Source organism: Anomaloglossus baeobatrachus, chromosome 1 (assembly GCF_048569485.1).
Source record: "Anomaloglossus baeobatrachus isolate aAnoBae1 chromosome 1, aAnoBae1.hap1, whole genome shotgun sequence".
Lineage (NCBI taxonomy): Eukaryota > Metazoa > Chordata > Amphibia > Anura > Aromobatidae > Anomaloglossus > Anomaloglossus baeobatrachus.
The window spans coordinates 63,272,007-63,293,776 of NC_134353.1; the positions used below are offsets into that span (position 1 = coordinate 63,272,007).

The following is a 21,770-nucleotide window of genomic DNA, read 5'->3' on the forward strand; positions in this document are numbered from 1 at the left end:
TCTTGTCTTGTTAAACCGCTGTATGGTCTTGGCCACCGTGCTGCAGCTCAGTGTCAGGGTGGTGACAATCTTCTTACCTTTATGCAGAGCAATAATTCTTTTTTTCAGATCCTCAGAGAATTCTTTGCCATGAGGGGCCATGTTGAGCTCCCAGTGATCAGTATGAGAGAGTGTGTGAGAGATAACACCAAATGCTCCCCATTCAGACATGAGACCTTATAACACTAATGGAGTCACATGACAATGGGGAGGGAAAATGGCTAATTGGGCACAATTTGGCCATTTTTCCTTAGGGGTGTACTCATTTTTGTTTCCAGTGGTTTAGACATTAATGGCTGTGTTAAGTTTTTTTTAAAGGAAACACCAAATTTACCCTGTTATACAAGCTGCACACTGACACTGTACATTGTTTCACAGGTTTAGATCTTCAGTGATGTCCCATGAAAAGATATTTATCATTTTGAATGTATCCCCCTGTCACTTTTCTCTAATCAGTGGAATCTTCTAATTAGCTATCTGTGCTCAGCTTAGATTATAGGACAGTTCTGAGCGGGAAACAGCTGCCAGATTATCAGATTTGTGGGATTGTCGGAGCAGGATTTCATTAATTTCACTTTGATCCTCTGCATGATATAGAAATGTAATGGACACAACATTTACCTGGAAAATTCTAAATTCTGATGTGTGCTTTTATCAAAGAGATAGGCTATAATGGGTCCCGTAGGGGAAGGAACCCACTCCAAATTTTTCGCCATTTTCCCCTATGCCAACTGCATTTTCGGCACACAGTAAAGTGAGGAACTGACTTAAAGGGGAAAGACATAAGTGGTAAGCAGCTGCCTATATTCTGACAGGGGAAGGGTATGGGGGACCCCCATACAAAAATGTATGATTTGTGCATCCCCCCCTTTATTTACAACAGGAAAGGATACAAAGTTTTGGAATTCTTGCCGCTCTGTATTCATTTTTTCATTTTCTCACCTTGATAGCGGTATGTTTTAGAGCTTATTTTATATAGGACAGCACTATGTAAGGGTTAATGTAAAGTACTGCATAGTTCCTTTTTTTGACTAGAATATATTGCTAAGGTTTTTTTTTTGCATTGTCTTCTAAAATAGATTCTATATAGTCTAATCTTATAGTATATACATTGTATCTGTATTTTTATATATATATATATATATATATATAATTTTTTTTTTCTTAATATATTTTGATATGTTGCATACTATGTCCCCCAATTCATCAATAGGAGCCCCAGTTATAGGAAAAATATCTCACAGAAGTGACAGAAGTCTGGTAAGACCCAGCAGTCCTGCTGTACCTGGCAGACGTCCATCAATCATGTCATCTGCGGGTCCACCAGAATACTTGTTAGTGCCAATGCTTCCATTCATTGCATAGCACTCATTGAATGGTATACAGATTGCAAATAAGGAGAAAGTAGCAATAATAAGTGCTCCTGTCTTCTGTTTAAAACACTGATGGCAGGAGACCCAACCTACTCCTACTAGATTGCTTTTAAAAGGATCAATGTCAAAAAGCATAACAACAAATGTGAACCGCTCAAGCGTTGCCTTTGGTCTTCTTATATAGGGCAAAGAGACCTTTTAGGGCGCCCTTAGCTCCAAATTTGGATGTAACTGCAAACCCTACAACCACTATAGCTATTCAAGTAGATCATGTCACTGTTACAGATTTCACATCTTGGCCCAGAACTTTCACGTTACACCTCTGCTCTGAGAACTCTTCAAAAACATACCGATTGGGTAACTGATGTGAGTCAAAAGTGTTAAAGAGTTAAAGCATTGGGGATCCATTATAAGATATGCAACAGGCCCACACATCATGTGTCATTTAGAATACTAGTGTATTCTTTATTGGATTATGGAACTTTCATATATGCCAAGGCCTGTGTGTCACCCCCATTACGGTACCCTTTTTAACTAATACTGTATGTGAGTTGATATACAGTCACATCTCTCAATCTATGTATCTAATAAAGACAATCTGAAACTACTTGGTTGATGGCGCATTAAGTACTTCCAAAACATGGCATGATAAAATATTATGCTTAAAGGGAACCTCCAGTATGAAAAATATTTCCTCTTGTGATTATTTAATAGCAAATCCTACACCAAACCTGATGAATCATTTCTGGGTTGCAAAGATGTGGCAGGAATTTCTGTACTAAAGGGGATGTTACATGCAGCGATATCGCTAGCGATATCGCTGGTGAAAGCACCCGCCACCGTCATTTGTGCGTCACAGGCAAATCGCTGCGCGTGGCGCACAAAATCGTTAGGAGCCGTCACACGGACTTACCTGCCTAGCGACGTCGCTGTGTCCGGCGAACCGCCTCCTTTCTAAGGGGGGCGGTTCGTTCGGCGTCACAGCGTCGTCCCTAAGCGGCCGCCCAATAGAAGCGGAGGGGCGGAGATGAGCGGAACATAACATCCCGCCCACCTCCTTCCTTCCTCATTACCGGCGGCCGCAGGTAAGCTGTACTCCGTCGCTCCCGAGGTGTCACACGTAGCGATGTGTGCTGCCTCGGGAACGATGAATAACCTGCGTGCTCAAAAATCAACGATTTTTTGAAAAGGAACGACGTGTCAACGATGGACAATATGGTATTTTCCATCGTTAACGGTCGTTCCTTACTGTCACACGCAATGACGTCACTAACGATGCCGGATGTGCGTCACGGCATCCATGACCCAGGCAATATATTGTAAGGCTATGTGCGCACGTTGCGTAAATACATGCAGTTATGCTGCGCTTTGTAGCGCAGCGAAACTGCATGCGTCCTGCGTCCCCTGCACAGTCTATGGAGATTGTGCAGGGGCCGTGCGCACGTGGCGTCTTAGAGCGCAGCACTTCGGCTGCTGGCCGAAGCGCTGCGTTCTAAGAAGTGACATGTCACTTCTTCCGTGCGCTTTGCGGGCAGCTCCTGCTCTGTCTATGGCAGGAGCTGCAGACAGAGCGCTGGAATCGGCTTTTTTTTTCTCTACGGACATTTTCTGCAGCGATTTGAAGCGCACGTGTGCTCTTCAGATCGCTGCAGAAATTTCTGCAGGGCTGGTACACAACGTGCACACATAGCCTTAGATACGTTGTTGCGTGTAACGGGGCCTTAAGTCTAAGTTGTTGTTTCATACAACATTTGGCAGTGGGTGACTATACTTTTTTACATGGTTATGATACCCCCTTCCCCCGAATGGGTAACTGATGGGAGTCAAAAGTGTTAAAGAGTTAAAGCATCAGGGATCCATTATAAGATATGGAACAGGCCCACACATCATGTGTCATTTAGAATACTAGTGTATTCTTTATTGGATTATGGGATTTTCATATATGCCAAGGCCTGTGTGTCACCCCCATTACGGTACCCTTTTTAGCTAATACTGTATGTGAATTGATATACAGTCACATCTCTCAATCTATGTATCTAATAAAGACAATCTGAAACTACTTGGTTGATGGCGCATTGAGTACTTACAAAACATGGCATGATAAAATATTATGCTTAAAGGTAATCTCCAGTATGAAAAAAATGTGTTTCCTCTTGAGATTATTTAAAAGCAAATCCTACACCAAACCTGATGAATCCTTTCTGGGTTGCAAAGTTGTACCAGGAATTTCTGGACTAAAGGGTGCTTTACATGCTGCGCCATCGCTAGGGATTGCTAGCAATGTTGCGAGCGTTAGCACCTGACCCCGTCGTACGAGCGATATGTGGTGATTGCTCCCGCAGCGAACAATATCGCTACGGCAGCGTCACACGCACATACCTGTTCAGCGACGTCGCTGTGACCGCCGAACAAACCCTCCTTCAAGGGGGAGGTGCGTTCGGCGTCACAGCGACGTCACAAAACGGCCGCCCAATAGAAGAGGATGGGAGGAGATGAGCGGCCGGAATATCCCGCCCACCTCCTTCTTTCCTCCTTTTCTGATGGACGCAGGTAAGGAGATGTTCGTCGTTCCTGCGGTGTCACACACAGCGATGTGTGGTGCAGCTTGAGAACGACAAACAACCTGCGGAATGAAACACCAACGACATTATGATTTGGAGCGACGTGTCAACGATCAACGGTTTTTGCCGTTTTTGCGATCGTTGATCGTCGCTCCTAACTGTCACACTCTGCGATGTCGCTAACGCCAGATGTGCGTCACAAACACAGTGACCCCGATGATATATTGTTAGTGATGTCGCAGTGTGTAAAGCACCCTTTAGCCTTTAAGAAGCCCTGCAACATAAGTTAAGGTGTATCTAAAATAATAAAGATTTTCATCAACAGAAAGCTGTTTCAGGGGTTTTGCCCTTCATCAGTGTAGAACAGGAATTGGCTAGGTAAGATACCTTTAGATGAGTGTAGGGTGTCTAGATAATTTGCCTTCACCTTTAGATATGAGTGTAGGGTGTCTAGATAATTTGCCTTCTATTGCGTTGGTCTGTAGCCTCTGTATTGCACTAGGCTGCGGGATGAGTTCACAGAGAATATATGATCACTTGAAAGCTGAGCTGCACTATTGTGGTCATAAATGTCATAAATCAACTGAGTGGAGCTTAGAGACAGAAAATAAGAGTTATAAAGTTGCCTGTTAGAATGAGCTCACTGACAGATTCTCAGTCAACTCATTCTGCATCCAGCAATAGGCAGCTCAATACATAAGCTATAGAAGGCAGGCGGTGCAAAATTTTTAATGAAGCTCAATTGCAAAAATGATTTTTAGCCAAAAATACATGCATTTAAGAAAAAAAGGTGTTTAAATCCCTTTGATATTAATCTATTCAGCGCTTTCCAGGACACACTGTAGCGAACAGATTTACCAACCGCTCTTTGTAGTAATAACTGCATCTGACCTATATAGAAAATTAGATATTTTAACACAGACTTTCATGTATCGGTAGACAAACGGCCACAGGATACATTATTAATGGAGCCCGGGTAGCCATTTTATTATTAATCGCATGCTTTGTAGCGGTGGCAGCGCTGTTTATTCACTTGCTCTCCGTGTTTAACAAGATAAATCATTCTGTTTCGTTCCAGGGGAACAGAAAACACAGATAACGCGCAATGTCGTATAGAAACACAACAAGCCGGATCTATGCCCTGTTCCTTTTGATGATAACGATAGGGCTGCCGTTCGCCAGTCTCGTCCTGGCAGAGGAGCTGTCGGGCACCACCATTCCACCAGAAAGTACGTGCTACATTTCTTGAATTACTGCATTTATATATTTATTGCTGTGGTTTTATACCCTGGAAATTACCGGTACATCCTTATTTTGCAATTTCTAAATCTTAACATGGACATCCTCCTCTATCAACCCCCCAACAAGCCTATCCATCAAAGTCGACGGCTGCTCAGTCTCCACAGCCTCAGGGTAACCCTCGACTCTGCTCTCTCCTTCAAGCCACACATCCTTCGCCCTCTTCACCTCCTGCCGTCTCCAACTCAAAACTATCTCCCAGATTTGTACATTCCATAACCAAGAATCAGCAAAAATACTAGTGCATGCCCTCATCATCTCCCGCCTCGACTACTGCAACCTCCTGCTCTGTGGTCTCCCTTCTAACACTCTTAGGGGCCCTTTGCACACTACGATATCGCAGGTGCAATGTCGGTGGGGTCAAATCGAAAGTGACGCACAGCCGGCGTTGCTGTCGATATCGTAGTGTGTAAAGCGTTTTTGATACGATTAACGAGCGCAAAAGTGTATCATCGGTGTAGTGTCCGACATTTTCATAATTGCGCGGCAGCGATGGTACGATGTTGTTCCTCGTTCCCCTGCGGCAGCACACATCGCTGTGTATGAAGCCGCAGGAGCGAGGAACATCAGCTTACCTGCGTCACCACGGCTCACGCCAGCTAAGCAGAAGGACGGAGGTGGGCGGGATGTTTACATCCCGCTCATCTCCGCCCCTCCGCTTCTATTGGCCGCCTGCCGTGTGACGTCGCTGTGACGCCGCACGACCCGCCCCCTTAGGAAGGAGGCGGGTTGCCGGCCAGAGTGACGTCGCAGGGCAGGTAAGTGCGTGTGAAGCTGCCGTAGCGATAATGTTCACTACGGCAGCGATCACAAGATATCGCTGCTGCGATGGGGCTGGGGACTATCGCACCCGGAATCGCAAGCATCAGCTTGCGATGTCGTAGTGTGCAAAGTACTCCTTACACCCCTCCAATCTATCCTAAACTTTACCAACCGATTCCACCTCTCCCCCCGCTATTCCCCACTCTCTCCTCTCTGCCAATCCCTTCATTGCCTTCCCATCGCCCAAAGACTCCAGTTCAAAACACTAACCATGACCTACAAAGCCATTCACAATCTGTCTCCTCCATACATCTGTGACCTAGTCTACTGGTACTTACCTGCATGTGTCGCGGGCGGAGGAGGGGACGCTGCGCTCACCCACTGCTCGGGTCCGGCTGCTGCTGCTGCTCGGTGGTGGCTCGAGCGGTGGGCCGGATCCCGGGGACTCGAGCGGCGTTCCTCGCCCGTGAGTGAAAAGGGGGGAGGTTTGGGTTTAGGGATATTGTCCGTGACGCCACCCACGGTTGTGGTGAGATTGGTGACACCACCGCTGCTCTGGACGGAGATCCCGGGAGCGATGACAGGGAGCAGCTTGGATGTTGGTTCTCCCCTACGTGGGTAGGGGGTTCGTTGTCCCAGGGCACGGTGAGGGGTAGGGATGCATGGCAGGCGGGTTACGGGGCCTGGTGAGGTGCAGGGTCGCGGGGGCAGCGCTGTGCCACATGGCATGGTGGTACTCACTCAGCCAGTAATTCACACAGAGTCTCTGGTCAAACAAACGGCTGGATGGACGGGTCCCACAGACGGCTGCGGTTGTTCTCCCGGTAGGTTGATGGTGACTGCCTTTCCCTGCACCTGTGTTGTGTTTACGGTTCCAATGGGTTCCCACCGGTAACCCGCTCCCCAGCTTGGATGGGTGCTGAAGGAGCCCCTTTTGCCCGCAGGCTCTGGCCCTGGGAACTGTAGCCTTGGCGGTGACTGTGTTTCCCTTTACGGTGTGAGCTGTTGCCTTTAATCGGGTCTTGACTGCTGGGAAACCCCGGAGGTTCCCTTCACTAACGGATTTGACCAGTTTTACGGCGACTCCTAGCCTGGTCGGGGTCCATAAGCCCTGCCGGATGGTGCTGGCTTTTCTTTGCTCTCCGATCCGGTACCACCGGGCCACCGCCCGTCCACGGTCCTTACGGTTTGCTCCAATCAGCCTCTCCTGCAGACGGTCACCACCGTCTGCCAACCTTGCTGTTCCGTCCGGGCCACACACCCGGACGCGGTCAGACTCCTCTCCTACCACTTCACTTCTCCACTTCCAAACTAAAACTGGGGTTTTCCTTCCATAGGCAGCAGTTCAGTCCAGAACCACTGATGGCCGTTGGGAACGGTGGCGGGGGCAGCGTGCTCGGGACCCCCTCCTCCATCAGCGGCATTCTCTCTGGACCGCCGGCTGCGGTGCTGGCCCCCGGCTCCCACGCAATCAGGGCCGGTTCTGGAGTTTGGGTGGACTGATCGCGACGCGGCATGGCTGCAGCGGCCCCTTGCTCACGGGCCCCCACTACGGCAACCATTCTGCGCATCTCCGCCTTCCAATCCATCAGCTGCTGCAGGCTCTGCGCCCTCACCTTCAAGCAGAACCGGTCCAGCTCCCGCTCCAGCCACGCGGCGGTCCCGGCGGGGAGCTCACCCGGGCTGCAGTCTTCAAAGGCTACTCTTCCTTGGTTCCCCCAGAGCTTGGATGCCCCGGTGGCGGGTACTCCCGTGCTCCAATTCGAGGACGCCGCCATCTCTCCATCCGCGTCCCCCTTAGTCTTTTTCCGGCTCCTCCTCTACAGGGGCGGGGTTTCGGTTTTCGCGCCTCCACTACTCGGGAAGACGCTCGAGCGGGGACTTTTCGCGCCCAAAATGGCAGCTTCTCAAATTTTTCGGCCGGACACCTCCGGCGGTCACAAGGCGCACCTCTACCAGACGGCAGAGCTGTAAGATCCTGTTCGTGACGCCAAGTTGTCGCGGGCGGAGGAGGGGACGCTGCGCTCACCCACTGCTCGGGTCCGGCTGCTGCTGCTGCTCGGTGGTGGCTCGAGCGGTGGGCCGGATCCCGGGGACTCGAGCGGCGTTCCTCGCCCGTGAGTGAAAAGGGGGGAGGTTTGGGTTTAGGGATATTGTCCGTGACGCCACCCACGGTTGTGGTGAGATTGGTGACACCACCGCTGCTCTGGACGGAGATCCCAGGAGCGATGACAGGGAGCAGCTTGGATGTTGGTTCTCCCCTCCGTGGGTAGGGGGTTGGTTGTCCCGGGGCCCGGTGAGCAGTAAGGATGTATGGCAGGCGGGTTATGGGGCCTGGTGAGGTGCAGGGTTACAGGGGCAGTGCTGTGCCGCACGGCACGGTGGTACTCACTCAGCCAGTAATTCACACAGAGTCTCTGGTCAAACAAACGGCTTTATGGACGGGTCCCACAGACGGCTGCGGTTGTTCTCCCGGTAGGTTGATGGTGACTGCCTTTCCCTGCACCTGTGTTGTGTTTACGGTTCCAATGGGTTCCCACCGGTAACCCGCTCCCCAGCTTGGATGGGTGCTGAAGGAGCCCCTTTTGCCCGCAGGCTCTGGCCCTGGGAACTGTAGCCTTGGCGGTGACTGTGTTTCCCTTTACGGTGTGAGCTGTTGCCTTCAATCGGGTTTTGACTGCTGGGAAACCCCGGAGGTTCCCTTCGCTAACGGATTTGACCAGTTTTACGGTGACTCCTAGCCTGGTCGGGGTCCGTAAGCCCTGCCGGATGGTGCTGGCTTCTCTTTGCTCTCCTATCCGGTACCGCCGGGCCACCGCCCGTCCACGGTCCTTACGGTTTGCTCCAATCAGCCACTCCTGCAGACGGTCACTACCGTCTGCCAACCTTGCTGTTCCGTCCGGGCCACACACCCGGACGCGGTCAGACTCCTCTCCTACCACTTCACTTCTCCACTTCCAAACTAAAACTGACTCCTTTTCCCGCCTCTAGGACTGTGAACTCCTCAGTGGGCGGGACCAACCGCCTGGCCCACCCCCTGGTGTGGACATCAGCCCCTGGAGGAAGGCAACAAGGATTTTGTGTTTGACTTCGGTGTGCCTAACCGGTGTGTGGGGTGTGTTGGTGCAGTTCTGTGACGACCTGGCTTGTCCAGGGCGCCACACATGCACTCCTAGATTCTCACAAGATCTTCTTCTCTACTCCTCTGTTATCTCCTCTTCCCACAATCGTGTACCAGATTTCTCCCGTGCCTCCACCACACTCTGGAATACTTTACCCCAACATATCAGACTTTCACTTATTGTGGAAAGCTTCAAAAGGAATCTGAAGCCTACAACCCGCAGTTCGAAAGATTTTATTCAATCTGTAAGGGAAAGCTCATCCCAGCAAAGTCTATGAGAATTCTGAAATGCTGTGCACACATTGCAGATTTTTTCCTTGCAGATTTTGGTGCAGAAAAAAAACTATAGAAAACAATTGGCATATCATTTTTTTCTGCGTTTTTCCCCAGCCGTTTTCCTATCACAGTGCATAAAAATAATAATAAAAAAAGCATTAAAAAACACATTAAAAATGCATATTGTTTCCACAGCACTTTCCCTGCCAAGAGATGTAGTTTTCGGTGCAGAAAATCTGCAACGTGGTGTTATGGACATGGTTATGGACTGTTATGAGTATTAAAAATTCTATGAAGATATCCAAAATAGGACTCAAAATGGCATTCGAACTGTACTCAGATACGGGACTTTCTGGTCATAAGTGATTCATGCTGACATAAAATGATGAAACACATATACATATAAAGTGTGTCCACCCATATCCTGTCCACCACCATTAACTTGAGAACGCCGGCAGCTATAGGCATAGAAGTGGTGTCTCGGTATAGTAAAGTAGCCATGCGCTACGCAATGAAACCACCTATAGCGCCACCTGGTGGAAAACAACAGAGTTAGCATTTTTATCTTGAAAACAGAACGAGATAGAGAAAAAAAGTGAATTACAAAGTTGTAGGGCATCATCAATTCAATACGAATCGACACCTTGCATACAGAAATGCTATGATTAGAACGTGTAAAACTCACAAGGCTGCGGACGTGAAGCGATACCTCATGGAGACCTTCCTACAAGTCATTGGGTACGAGGGCTGTGAGGAGTGACCTCCACGCTCACCTGACCTGACCCCATTGGACTTCTTTCTGTGAGGTCACATCAAACAGCAGGTGTATGCGACCCCTCCACCAACATTGCAGGACCTATGACGACGTATCACAGATGCTTGTGCAAACGTGTCACCTACCATATTGCACAACGTGCAGCAAGATACAGTATGCTGTGCAGAGGCCAGATGTGCATTGCAGCTGACGGGGGCCACTTTGAGCATCAAAGTTAAATGAGCGCCATATGCGTGACCAGCATTCAATGTTTTGGAGGGGGGGTCATGGGTTTCATATCATAGCATTTCTGTATACAAGGTGTCGATTTGAATTGATTTGATGATGCTCTACAACTTTGTAATTCACTTTTTTTCTCTATCTCGTTCCATTTTCAAGATAAAACTGCTAACTCCGTTGTTTTCCACCAGGGGGTGCTATAGGTGGTTTCATTGAGTAGCGCATGGCTACTTTACTATACCTAGACACCACTTCTATGCCTATAGCTGCCGCCGTTCTCCAGTTAATGGCGGTGGACAGGATATGGGTGGACACACTGTATATCTCAGAAAAAGCTCTTTTTGCCATTTACCCAATAGAAGATGTGTTATGTATTCTTGGCTCCTAGCCAACTGATATCTTTAAATGTATCTGAACTTCCGTACTTAAACCAGTCATCCTTTTATGTAGATCTGTGTACATCTCATATATCACTGGTCTGTGTGGACGAATAGCATGAATGCTACTAACAAATGACTCATATGATTTGGAATGCAGAAAGGTTTAAGACATGGATGCACAACTTGGATTGCATCACCCTAAATTATGCCCCCTCTTAACAGTGGGAACAAACCCTTAGGAAGTATTAATGTCACTTTAGCGCCCCATGAAAAAGTAGCACCCTTGCAAAAAATAAACTTTATATCCACAAGCACAGGTGGCGTAATGCAGTGATATATGAAGTCTGGGTTATATGTACTGCCCCAGTTCTTCATTTTTGAGATGCCATAACTTTTTTTTTTATTTTTTTGTAAAATGTTGCTTCCTTAAGAATCTCACACCTAGGGCATCCTCCCTGTGTCATTTCTCTTGGGGTGGCACTGCAGGGAAATTAAATACTTATTTCCCTAACAAGTAAAATAAAGTTAATATTATTAAATTATCAGAATTAATTTCAACCCATTGAGAGGTGAAAATGCTAATGGAGAAATTCCCTGGGGAATTTGGGTCCCTCCAGCTCCAGGTTATATTATGTTCATATTCATGAATTAGGTTTGTACTTTTTCCCATTTGTTGTACTTGAATATATTTTTTTGTATATGAAACGTCATGGACTCATTGCATCCTCTTATGGTACTTTCACACTTGCGTTTATTTCCTTCCATTACAATCCGCCCTTTTGGAAAACAGCGGAATCCGTTAACGGATTCCGCTGTTTCCCATAGACTTGTATGGGTGACGGATTGTACCAAAAGGACCTGCGTTGCTTCCGCTGGGCGACGCTCCGTTGCTTCCGCCCAGCGGGAGGAACGCAGCATGTAACGTTGTTTTGAGCAGCAGAATCCTCTGGATTTCACTGCGAATGCTCTTTTTTTTTTTTTTAAATCAAACTTTTTTTTGGCTCGCGGTGGCCGAACGTTCAGCTGAGCGCCCGGTCGTCGGCAAGCGACAGCGCTCAGCTGAACGACCGGCCGCCAGCATGCCCGGCCGCCGGCAAGTCACAGCGCTCAGCTGAGCGCTGGCATGCCCGGGCGCCGGCAAGTGACAGCGCTCAGCTGATCACCCGGCGGTCGGCTGCAGGGAGCGATCAGCTGATCACCCGGCGGCCGGCTACTGGGAGCGATCAGCTGATCACCCGGCGGCCGGCTGCAGGGAGCGATCAGCTGATCGTTCACAATAGTCTGCTGCTGGTAAAACTGTAAAAAAAATTAAAAAAAAAATCAAAACGAATTGCGTTGTTTTGCAGCATTCGTTGCATCCGTTGTGCCACTATATGCAACACATCCGTTGCATCCGTTACACAACGCAATGCAACGGATACTGTTCAACGCAAGTGTGAAACTAGCCTAACTCTTCAGACTATTGATCTATGGTACATTTCTATCTACAGAATATTGTTTGGCAGTATAGAGTGCTGGGATGCATGGAATAACTGTATTTCCTTTATATTTTACAGACTACTATTTAATGCTTATTTATTGAAAGAAGCACTTCTGTTAATTTTTTTTTACTTGCTAAACCTGTGTAAATGTTAGTGTAGTATCAATGTGTTAGCATACTAAACATTTCTTCTCCCAGCCGGCAGCTGACTGAGGTATGTGTGATACAGCTCGAATCAGTTGACACACAAGTCTCGGGAGCTATGTGTCTTTTGTCTGTGGCCTGTACTTATATGTGACTAGGATGGATCTAGCAGATGCTAGAGGTGGGGAGACAAAAAGGCGCAATAGGGTCTTACCCGGTATACCAGGGGTAATAGGATGAAATAGGTACACTCACCTGATGGGGTTGTGCCAGTCACAACTCCTTAAATCGCATATGAGTGTCCGCGTGGTTCAAGCAGCGGCCCCGTAGATACGTGGTAAAAATATATGCATATAGAGAAACGGGTCTATGCCGCCCTTAAAAACCACTGAGGCAGAAATGATTTAAAAATTTCTTTTTTATTACAGCATTCCAACGCGTTTCAGAGACAGGACCGTCTCCTTCTTCAGGGAAAAAGAAATCACTGCCTCAGTGGTTTTTAAGCGCGGCATAGACCCGTTTCTCTATATGCATATATTTTTACCTAGGATGGATCTACAATCAGGTTCTACAATTTTATCTCATTGTTGGAGAACACCTTCAAAGAAGTTCTCCCCTTAATTATTTTTATTCCTTGAACCTGTGTAACTGTTAGTGTAGTGTCAGTATGTGAGCATACTCACCAATCGCCATCTTCTCCGGTATCCATTGCTGCTCCTCTTCACATAACGGCAGTACAGAGTCTCCAGATCACACTGCACTCTCTGTCAGCCGAAAGTCTTTTTTTTTAAAATGTAAGCCTATGCTTCCTCGTTCTGCTGCTGTATAGACTTACATTGTAAAAGCCACTTCTGGCTTACACATAGAGCTGTCACGGAGCGGCAGGTGATAACAGGGGATCGGGCCTCCTAAACTGGCCCTCAGGCAAGGGGGTCCTAGCTGTCCTTGATCCCAGAGATGTCTGGACCACCTTCCTACCCCTTCTCTTGACCAGCCCTGATCTAGAACCCCCTCCCTACCATGGGGGGTGGGACAAGGGCGTGTTAACACCAACTATGATAGACAAACAGGGAAAACCAAAACTCTATCACACAGCAGAGTAATCAGACAATAATTGATAAGGAAGACGAAAGCAGGAAGCAAATAACCAGACGACAGGAGGAATACCATAGCACACCAAGATACATGCAGTAAATCACCAGACAGGGAAACAGCTACACACTGACCGGTTTAGCAAAAAGGTATAGTTGGCACAGGAAGACAAATTCATCCATCGTAAAAAGGCAGAGAGTACCTGTGATAGGTCTCCCACAACATATGATCCAAAAGGTAACCAGCAGGCTAGCAGAAATTAATTCCTGCTAGTCCGATCACTAATGAGCACACAGCTGGTCGACGCCCGAGCTTGCCTGCGTAACTCAGAAACACCAGAGAAAGTATAGTGAGGGCTGTCAGAGTCTATGATCTGAACAGCGTTTTATGCCACCATGACACTCTGCGAGTTTAAAGCAAAACACCGTATGACAAGAGCACGGTGTGATCCGGAAAGTCTGAACTGCCATTAGGTGACTCCGAACAGAAGCGGAGCGCTGCTGAATACCGGAGAAGATAGCAATTGGTGAGTATACTCAGACACTGACATTACACCAACATTTACACAGGTTTAGGGAGTAAAAAAAGTAACATAAGTGGTTCTTTCAATAAATAGTCATTAAATAGTGTGAGGGTAGCCTGGGCTATAGGTCGTTTGTCCAAATGTAATAAGATTATCTGTGTGTGTAAATAATCAAAGTATAGATGTCGTTGCATAATTATCTGTGTGTCTATATGACAATCGCACAGATGCCATCATATGATTCTAAGATGTGCATACAGGAATGTGTTAACTAGATAATCAAGCCAGAATGAACAAAGAGCTATTTAGAATATACTAAGAGAATCTGTAATCAGTTAGTTCTCACCATGAGAGATGTGGGAGTTTGACTCCTCGATCTTGCTCAGCAGCGTGTTAACAAAGAAGTATTCAGTAAGCAAGCAACAGGCTGATGACATACTGTATGAACATTGCTGGATATCTCTGACCAATCAGGGAAAATGTTGAACTGAATAACTGTGTGTATTTTACAATCTACGAATCAGAAGACCATTGAGCTTCTCCCGAATAGAGACATGTCTCTGGTTATTGCTCCTCATACATACATCTGCGCAGATCAATTTGAACTCCGACCTCTGTGACCCAGACGAGGAACCCCATTTGTGGTCTCCTCTAAATTCCCAACCTTGACAACAGTAGTCTGTAAAATATGAAGGAAATACAGTTGTTCCATGTACCCCAGAAAATCCAACACACACTGAAACTACACTAAGGTAGTAAAATAAAATAACAGGAGCACTTCTTTATAGGAGTTCTCCAAGAATGAGATACAATTGTAGAAACTGATTGTAGACCCGTCCTAGCCACGTATCACACATACCTCAGTCAGCGGCTGGCCAGGAAAAGAAATGTTTAATATATAACTATAGATAGATTTTGGTAAAAAAATGAATGTATTGTATTTACATCAAGTTCAGATTTTGGATAATAGAGTTTTTTTTTGCAAAATAACATTAATAATACTTTAGTACAAGTGATAAAAAACAAATCACTTTTGGGTGTGATGGGCAAAACTCTGCCCCATTTCAGCCCACTATGTATGTACGGTATTTAAATTAAGAAATCCAATATTTGAGAATTTATTGATATGCCTTTTATATTTTCAGGTCGCCCCTGTGTGGATTGTCATGCCTTTGAATTCATGCAGAGGGCTCTGCAAGACCTCAAAAAGACAGCGTACAACCTGGACTCTCGGGTATGTGTTGTATGGATGAAGCAAAACTTATACACTCCAATATCTCAGATCCATTCACATCCACATCCAAAAAAAGAAATAGGATCCGTCAACAGATCTGTTCCTTCTTTATACAAAAAAGATATAAAGTTCAGAAATTGACTGATCCATTCAGTGACATATAAACGTTACCCGAATACTATAGGGCACATACTGGGAAGGGGCTGTTAGAGAAAGGAAGGGGTTAATGACTTAAAGCCTGCCACATTTCACATAGCACGCTCAGAAAAGATATAAACATATAACTGTTGATCTGCAAAATTATGCAGATCCCATTAAAGGGAATCTGTCAGCAGGTTTTTACTATGTAATCTGAGAACACTATGATGTAGGGGCTGCAACCATGATTCCAGTGATGTGTCACTTACTAGGCTGTGTTTAATAAAATCTGTGTTTTACAAGCAGAAGATTATCATTAGAGGACTAGGTGTCACAAAGTGACTACGATAGGTGTGACATACTGTGCAACACACAACAAAACAAAGGGTACCCCGGGGGATACTATAACAACGATGGGCATTAGCACTAGGGAGGGGAAAGATAGGACACCTCTTGCACTCACTTGCACCTGCACTCCTAGCCAGTCCCTATACAGGTTCCATAACTGTTGCTGAATAGAACACCTGAGACCCTGGCTGACTCTGAAATAATCCTGGCTAGTGAGCTGTCAGGTGAGGGACCCTAGCCCTACCAATCCACTAATTAAACACAAGGGAAAGGAAACACAGGGGATAACAACAATAGACAATGTCCAACTCAGGCTGCAGTCAGAACCAGGACTGCAACCTACACAACAGCTTGTGATAAGGGCTCCACCAGCTCCTTCCACCTCAATGCCTAGCTTCCAAATAGAATCAGCATAACCGGCACCCTCTACTGAGAGAAGAGGGTTTATAAAGGGACTGGGAGTGGTTCCAAACCGGAAGCACCTGAGGAGAGGTAATGAGAATGCAGCTGGTAAAGAGAAACTGACATTAACCCTTTGCTCGCCAAAGGAAAGGAAACTACATTTAATATAGAGAGTCTTACATGGCAATGAGAGACTCTAACCCAGAACCTGTCACTAGTCTCATACTGCAGAGAGACGGCCGTGACACTAGATGTCACTTGCCTCCTAGTCCAACCTCGCCCCACCACTGATTGGCAGCTTACTGCCAATGCACAGTGTACACAGAAAGCTGGCAATCAGTCATGTGAGCGTGTATATACACAGCCCAGCATTCTGAGCTCTGCTAGATCTGCGACAGACAAAATTGTGATTCTATCACAACTGATGTACCCAGTAAACTAAGCGGTACATCACTGGAATCAGGGTCTCTGCCCCTACATTGTGCTGCTCTCAGATTACATAGTAACAACCTGATGACAGATTCCTTTTAAGCACAGTGCTAGCTGTATACATTTTTGCAGTAAGCTCCCCTTAGTGGTAACTGCATGATATGATACATTTCAGCTGTCCCAGATTTGCCAGTATGGTCATGTTTATTAGAAATAGTCCCTCCTGGCTAACTGGTGAGGTCCAGGGTTGAAATAGTATACACAAACATCCCCCAAAAAGTCTTTTTTTTCAGGATCAAGGAGTTCTGGTAATTATTAGATATGAGTGAGCACTAAAACGCTCAGGTGCTCGGTACTCGAATTAAGCATACTGGATGCTCAGAAATACTTGACTCGAGTACTGAGCACAGTAGCAGTCAATGGGTGACCCGAACATAATTGTCCTGAAGCGCAGCCCCGGCCACCACAGTCCCCATCATCTGCGCGCCACTGACATCGCCCAGCAACTTCCATTCCGTGTCCGCCAGGTGTCCCCCCCATTCCGGCCAAAGTAACACTGCAATTATTTCTGATCGAGTCCCCTTTGCGAAAAATAAATCTCAAGAGGATCTATCGGTACAGTTACTCTGACTGACAGGTGGAGGGACATGTGGACAGCGCACACCTCATGCAGAATGGAGAGACTTTCAGCACACAATGAGACTAGCTATGCTTCTCCCAAACTTGGCAAGACTGGATTATGTTCTGAGAATATACAATTTTTAGCCCTCATTCCCTCCCTTCCTCCCCCCACACCTTTACTTTTCTCTTTTCTCCTTATCTTCTTTTCTTCTCTTCTCTATTCTCTTTCTTTCTTTTTTCAATCTTTCTTTTTTTTCAATCATTCTTTCTTTGTCATTTTTTTCTGTCTTTCTTTATCAATCTTTCTTTCATTTTGTTCTCTCTTTCTCATTTCTTTCTTTCTTTCGTTCTGTTTTTCTTTCGAAATCTTTTTTTCTTTTTTTTTTCAATCTTTCTTTTTTTTCAATCATTCTTTCTTTGTCATTCTTTCTTTCTCATTTTTTTCTGTCTTTGTTTATCAATCTTTCTTTCATTTTATTCTCTCTTTCTCATTTTTTTCTTTCTTTCTTTCTGTTTTTCTTTCGAAATCTTTTTTTCTTTCTTTTTCCAATCTTTCTTTCTTCATCAATCTTTTGTTCTTTCTTTCTTACTTTCTCAATCTTTCTTTTTCTTTCCTTCTTTCTTTCTCTTGCTTTCTTTCCTTTCTTGCTCAATCTTTTTTTCTTTCTTTTTCCAATCTTTCTTTCTTCATCAATCTTTTTTTTCTTTTTCTTTCTTTTCAATAATTCTTTCTTTCTCAACCTTTCTTTCTTTCTCAATCTTTCTTTTTTCAATCTTTCTTTCTTTTTTCAATAATTCTGTCTTTTTCAACCTTTCTTTCTTTCTTTATCAATCTTTCTTTCATTTTGTTCTCTCTTTCTCATTTTTTTCTTTCTTTCTGTTTTTCTTTCTAAATCTTTTTTTCTTTCTTTTTCCAATCTTTCTTTCTTCATCAATCTTTTGTTCTTTCTTACTTTCTCAATCATTCTTTCTTTCTCAATCTTTCTTTTTCTTTCCTTCTTTCTTTCTCTTGCTTTCTTTCCTTTCTTTCTCAATCTTTTTTCTTTCTTTTTCCAATCTTTCTTCATCAATCTTTCTTTTTTTATTTTTCTTTCTTTTTTTCAATAATTCTTTTTCAACCTTTCTTTCTTTATTTCTTTCTTTCTCAATCTTTCTTTTTTTTCAATAATTCTTTCTTTCTCAACCTTGCTTTCCTTTCTTTCTTTCTTAATCTTTTTTCTTTCTTTTTCCAATCTTTCTTTCTTTCTCAATCTTTCTTTTTTCAATCTTTCTTTCTTTTTTCAATAATTCTTTCTTTCTCAATCTTTTCTTCTCAATTTTTTTCCAATCTTCCCTCCTTCCTTCCTTCCTTCCTTCCTTCCTTCCTTCCTTCCTTCCTTCCTTCCTTCCTTCCTTTCTTCCTTCCTTCCTTCCTTCCTTCCTTCCTTCCTTCCTTCATCAACTTTTGTTCTTTCTTTATTTCTTTCTCAATCTTTCTTTCTTTCTTACTTTCTTTTTCAATCTTTCCTTCAATTTTTTTCCTTCCTTCCTTACGTCCAACCAGGTATGTGCGTGTGACGCTGCCGTATCGATAATGTTCGCTACGGCAGCGATCACCACATATCGCACGTACGACGGGGGCGGGTGCTATCACGCACGACATCGCTAGCGATGTCGCAGCGTGTAAAGCCCGCTTAAGAGATCGTATAGATCGCATGCATTTGTGATGTTACATTAGATGGGATAATATTTTACAACATTTACCATACATGATTTGTTTTTCTTCCTTTATTATGTACTTTGTTCATTTTATTCGATAAACAAGTTTATGAAATAAAACTGCCACATAGGGACTTCATAATACCGTTATAAAAATCCTGTACAATACAGTCATGGCCAAAAGTTTTGAGAATGACATCAAAATTATTTTTTCACATGATCTGTTGCCCTCTGGTTTATAATTGTGTTTGTCTGATGTTTACATCACATACAGAAATATAATTGCAATCATATTATGAGACCAAAAGGTTCTATTGACAGTTACAATGAGTTAATGCAGCAAGTCAATATTTGCAGTGTTGACCCTTCTTCTTCAGGACCTCTGCAATTCTCCCGGGCATGCTCTCAATCAACTTCTGGAGCAAATCCTGACTGATCGCTGTCCATTCTTGCATAAGCAATGCTTGCATTTTGCCAGAATTTGTTGGTTTTTGTTTGTCCACCCGTCTCTTGATGATTGCCCACAAGTTCTCAATGGGATTAAGATCTGGGGAGTTTCCAGGCCATGGACCCAAAAGCTCTATGTTTTGTTCCATGAGCCATTTAGTGATCACCTTTGCTTTATGGCAAGGTGCTCCATCATGCTGGAAAAGGCATTGTCGGGCGCCAAACTGCTCTTGGACAGTTGGGAGAAGTTGCTCTTGGAGGACATTCTGGTACCATTCTTTATTCATGGCTGTGTTTTTAGGCAAGACTGTGACTGTGAGTGAGCTGATTCCCTTGGCTAAGAAGCAACCCCACACATGAATGGTTTCAGGATGCTTAACAGGTGGCATGAGACAAGACTGGTGATAGCGCTCACCTCTTCTTCTCCTAATAAGCTGTTTTCCAGATGTCCCAAACAATCGAAAAGGGGATTCATCTGAGAAAATGACTTTACCCCAGTCCTCAGCAGTCCACTCCCTGTACCTTTTGCAGAATATCAGTCGGTCCCTGATATTTTTTCTGGAGCGAAGTGGCTTCTTTGCTGCCCTCCTTGAAACCAGGCCTTGCTCAAGCAGTCTCCACCTCACAGTGCGTGCAGAAGCACTCACACCAGCCTGCTGCCATTGCTGAGCTAGCTCGGCACTGCTGGTAGTCCGATCCCGCAGGTGAAACAGTTTTAAGTTACGGTCCTGGCGTTTGCTGGTCCTTCTTGGGCGCCCTGGAGCCTTTTTGGCAGCAATGGAAGCTCTCTCCTTGAAGTTCTTGATGATGCGATAGATTGCTGACTGAGGTGCAATCTTTGTAGCTGCGATACTCTTCCCTGTTAGGCCATTTTTGTGCAGAGCAATGATGGCTGCACGTGTTTCTTTAGAGATAACCATGGTTAACTGAAGAGAAACAATGATACCAAGCACCAGCCTCCTTTTAAAGTGTCCAGTGGTGTCATTCTTACTTAATCATGACTGATTGATCGCCAGCCCTGTCCTCATCAACACCCACACCTGTGTTAATGGAACAATCACTAAAACAATGTTAGCTGCTCCTTTTAAGGCAGGAATGCAATGATGTTGAAATGTGTTTTGGGGGTTAAAGTTCATTTTCTTAGCCAATATTGACTTTGCAAGTAATTGCTGTTAAGCTGATCACTCTTTATGACATTCTGGAGTATATGCAAATTGCCATTAGAAAAACTTAAGCAGTAGACTTTGTAAAAATTAATATTTGTAGCATTCTCAAAACTTTTGGCCATGACTGTACTACCTTTCACTGTGCAGATTAAACTGCTATTTAGTGTCCATGAATACTACCAAACAATACTCCACATAATATTTGACATAAACTGGCACAATAATGCTGACAAACATGTAGCATCCCGATATTATTTCTGAAAGTGCTCATATAATAAAGACCTATGATTGACAAGTAATGCTGCATTTCAATCCCCAATTAATACCGCCATAATGCGATAAAAACTGGGAGGGTTTAGAATTTTGCTCGACTTCTTGAACTGACAAGGTAGTACTTATGGGTTTTTTTCCCCTGTGGTTTTCGTCTTTAGACACTTATTAGGAAATGAGGCCCCCGAGCATCTGACCCCCGTCCTGATCGTTCTATGATACTGTCTTATGTCTCTTCTATCGGCGATTTCTAACATATGTCTTCTCTCTCCTTTCTAGACGGAGACGCTTCTTCTCAAGGTGGAGCGGAGAACCCTGTGTGACTGCATATCTATGGAGGGTCTGAGCTGAAGTTGAGCGACATTTCGCGAGGACACCCCCTCTTAACCCTTCTGCTGCTGGCTCGGGCGTGGCAATGCATTGCTTTGCAGCGTGGCCCAGCTCACTCTGGCAGCCTAAGTGTTAAACTCATGAATTTACGACTACACATGACAAAACCCATCCTGACACTGAGCCGTGCATGTGTGCGAGGAGACCATATGGCTGGGAGGAATTCACAATAACGATCACAGGATTTATTACTATTATTTTTCTCATCTTTTGGGGGAGATCACAGTTTGATTATTAAAATAAGGAGCCCCGTCATTTCTATCACTTTGTGTCCGGTTATCCATGATTAAATAAATTTATTTTCCTACAGCCATTGGGAGAATGACTCAACACAACCATATTATCTCTTTATTTATGTCTCAAAGGGCAAGAATGGATTGGCAAAGCAAGTATTGTACCCCTAAGCCCAAGGATAAGACGACCTGAGTGCCCCTTAAAACAAATATTGGCCCCAAAGTGCCGCCTTAAAACATATAGTGCCCCCTTTAAAAGTAATAATGCCCCCTGGCACCACCTAAATAAAGTCTGCACTTGCCTAATCCAAGCCACCAAGTCCTCTTGTAGCCCACACAGTGAGCGGGCC

General features: G+C 45.1%; 1 protein-coding gene across 1 annotated transcript in view; it reads left to right on the forward strand.

The window, feature by feature from the left end:
- Positions 1-21,522, forward strand: part of LOC142281820 (NELL2-interacting cell ontogeny regulator 1-like) — a 27,586-nt gene extending 6,064 nt beyond the window's left edge. Inside the window, exons 2-4 of the mRNA XM_075332907.1 lie at positions 5,052-5,202; positions 15,190-15,278; positions 21,077-21,522. Coding sequence (XP_075189022.1) covers positions 5,079-5,202; positions 15,190-15,278; positions 21,077-21,148 — 285 coding nt within the window. The 5' untranslated portion in view covers positions 5,052-5,078 and the 3' untranslated portion in view covers positions 21,149-21,522. The remainder of the gene's footprint in view (positions 1-5,051; positions 5,203-15,189; positions 15,279-21,076) is intronic.
- Positions 21,523-21,770: the final 248 nt, after the last annotated feature.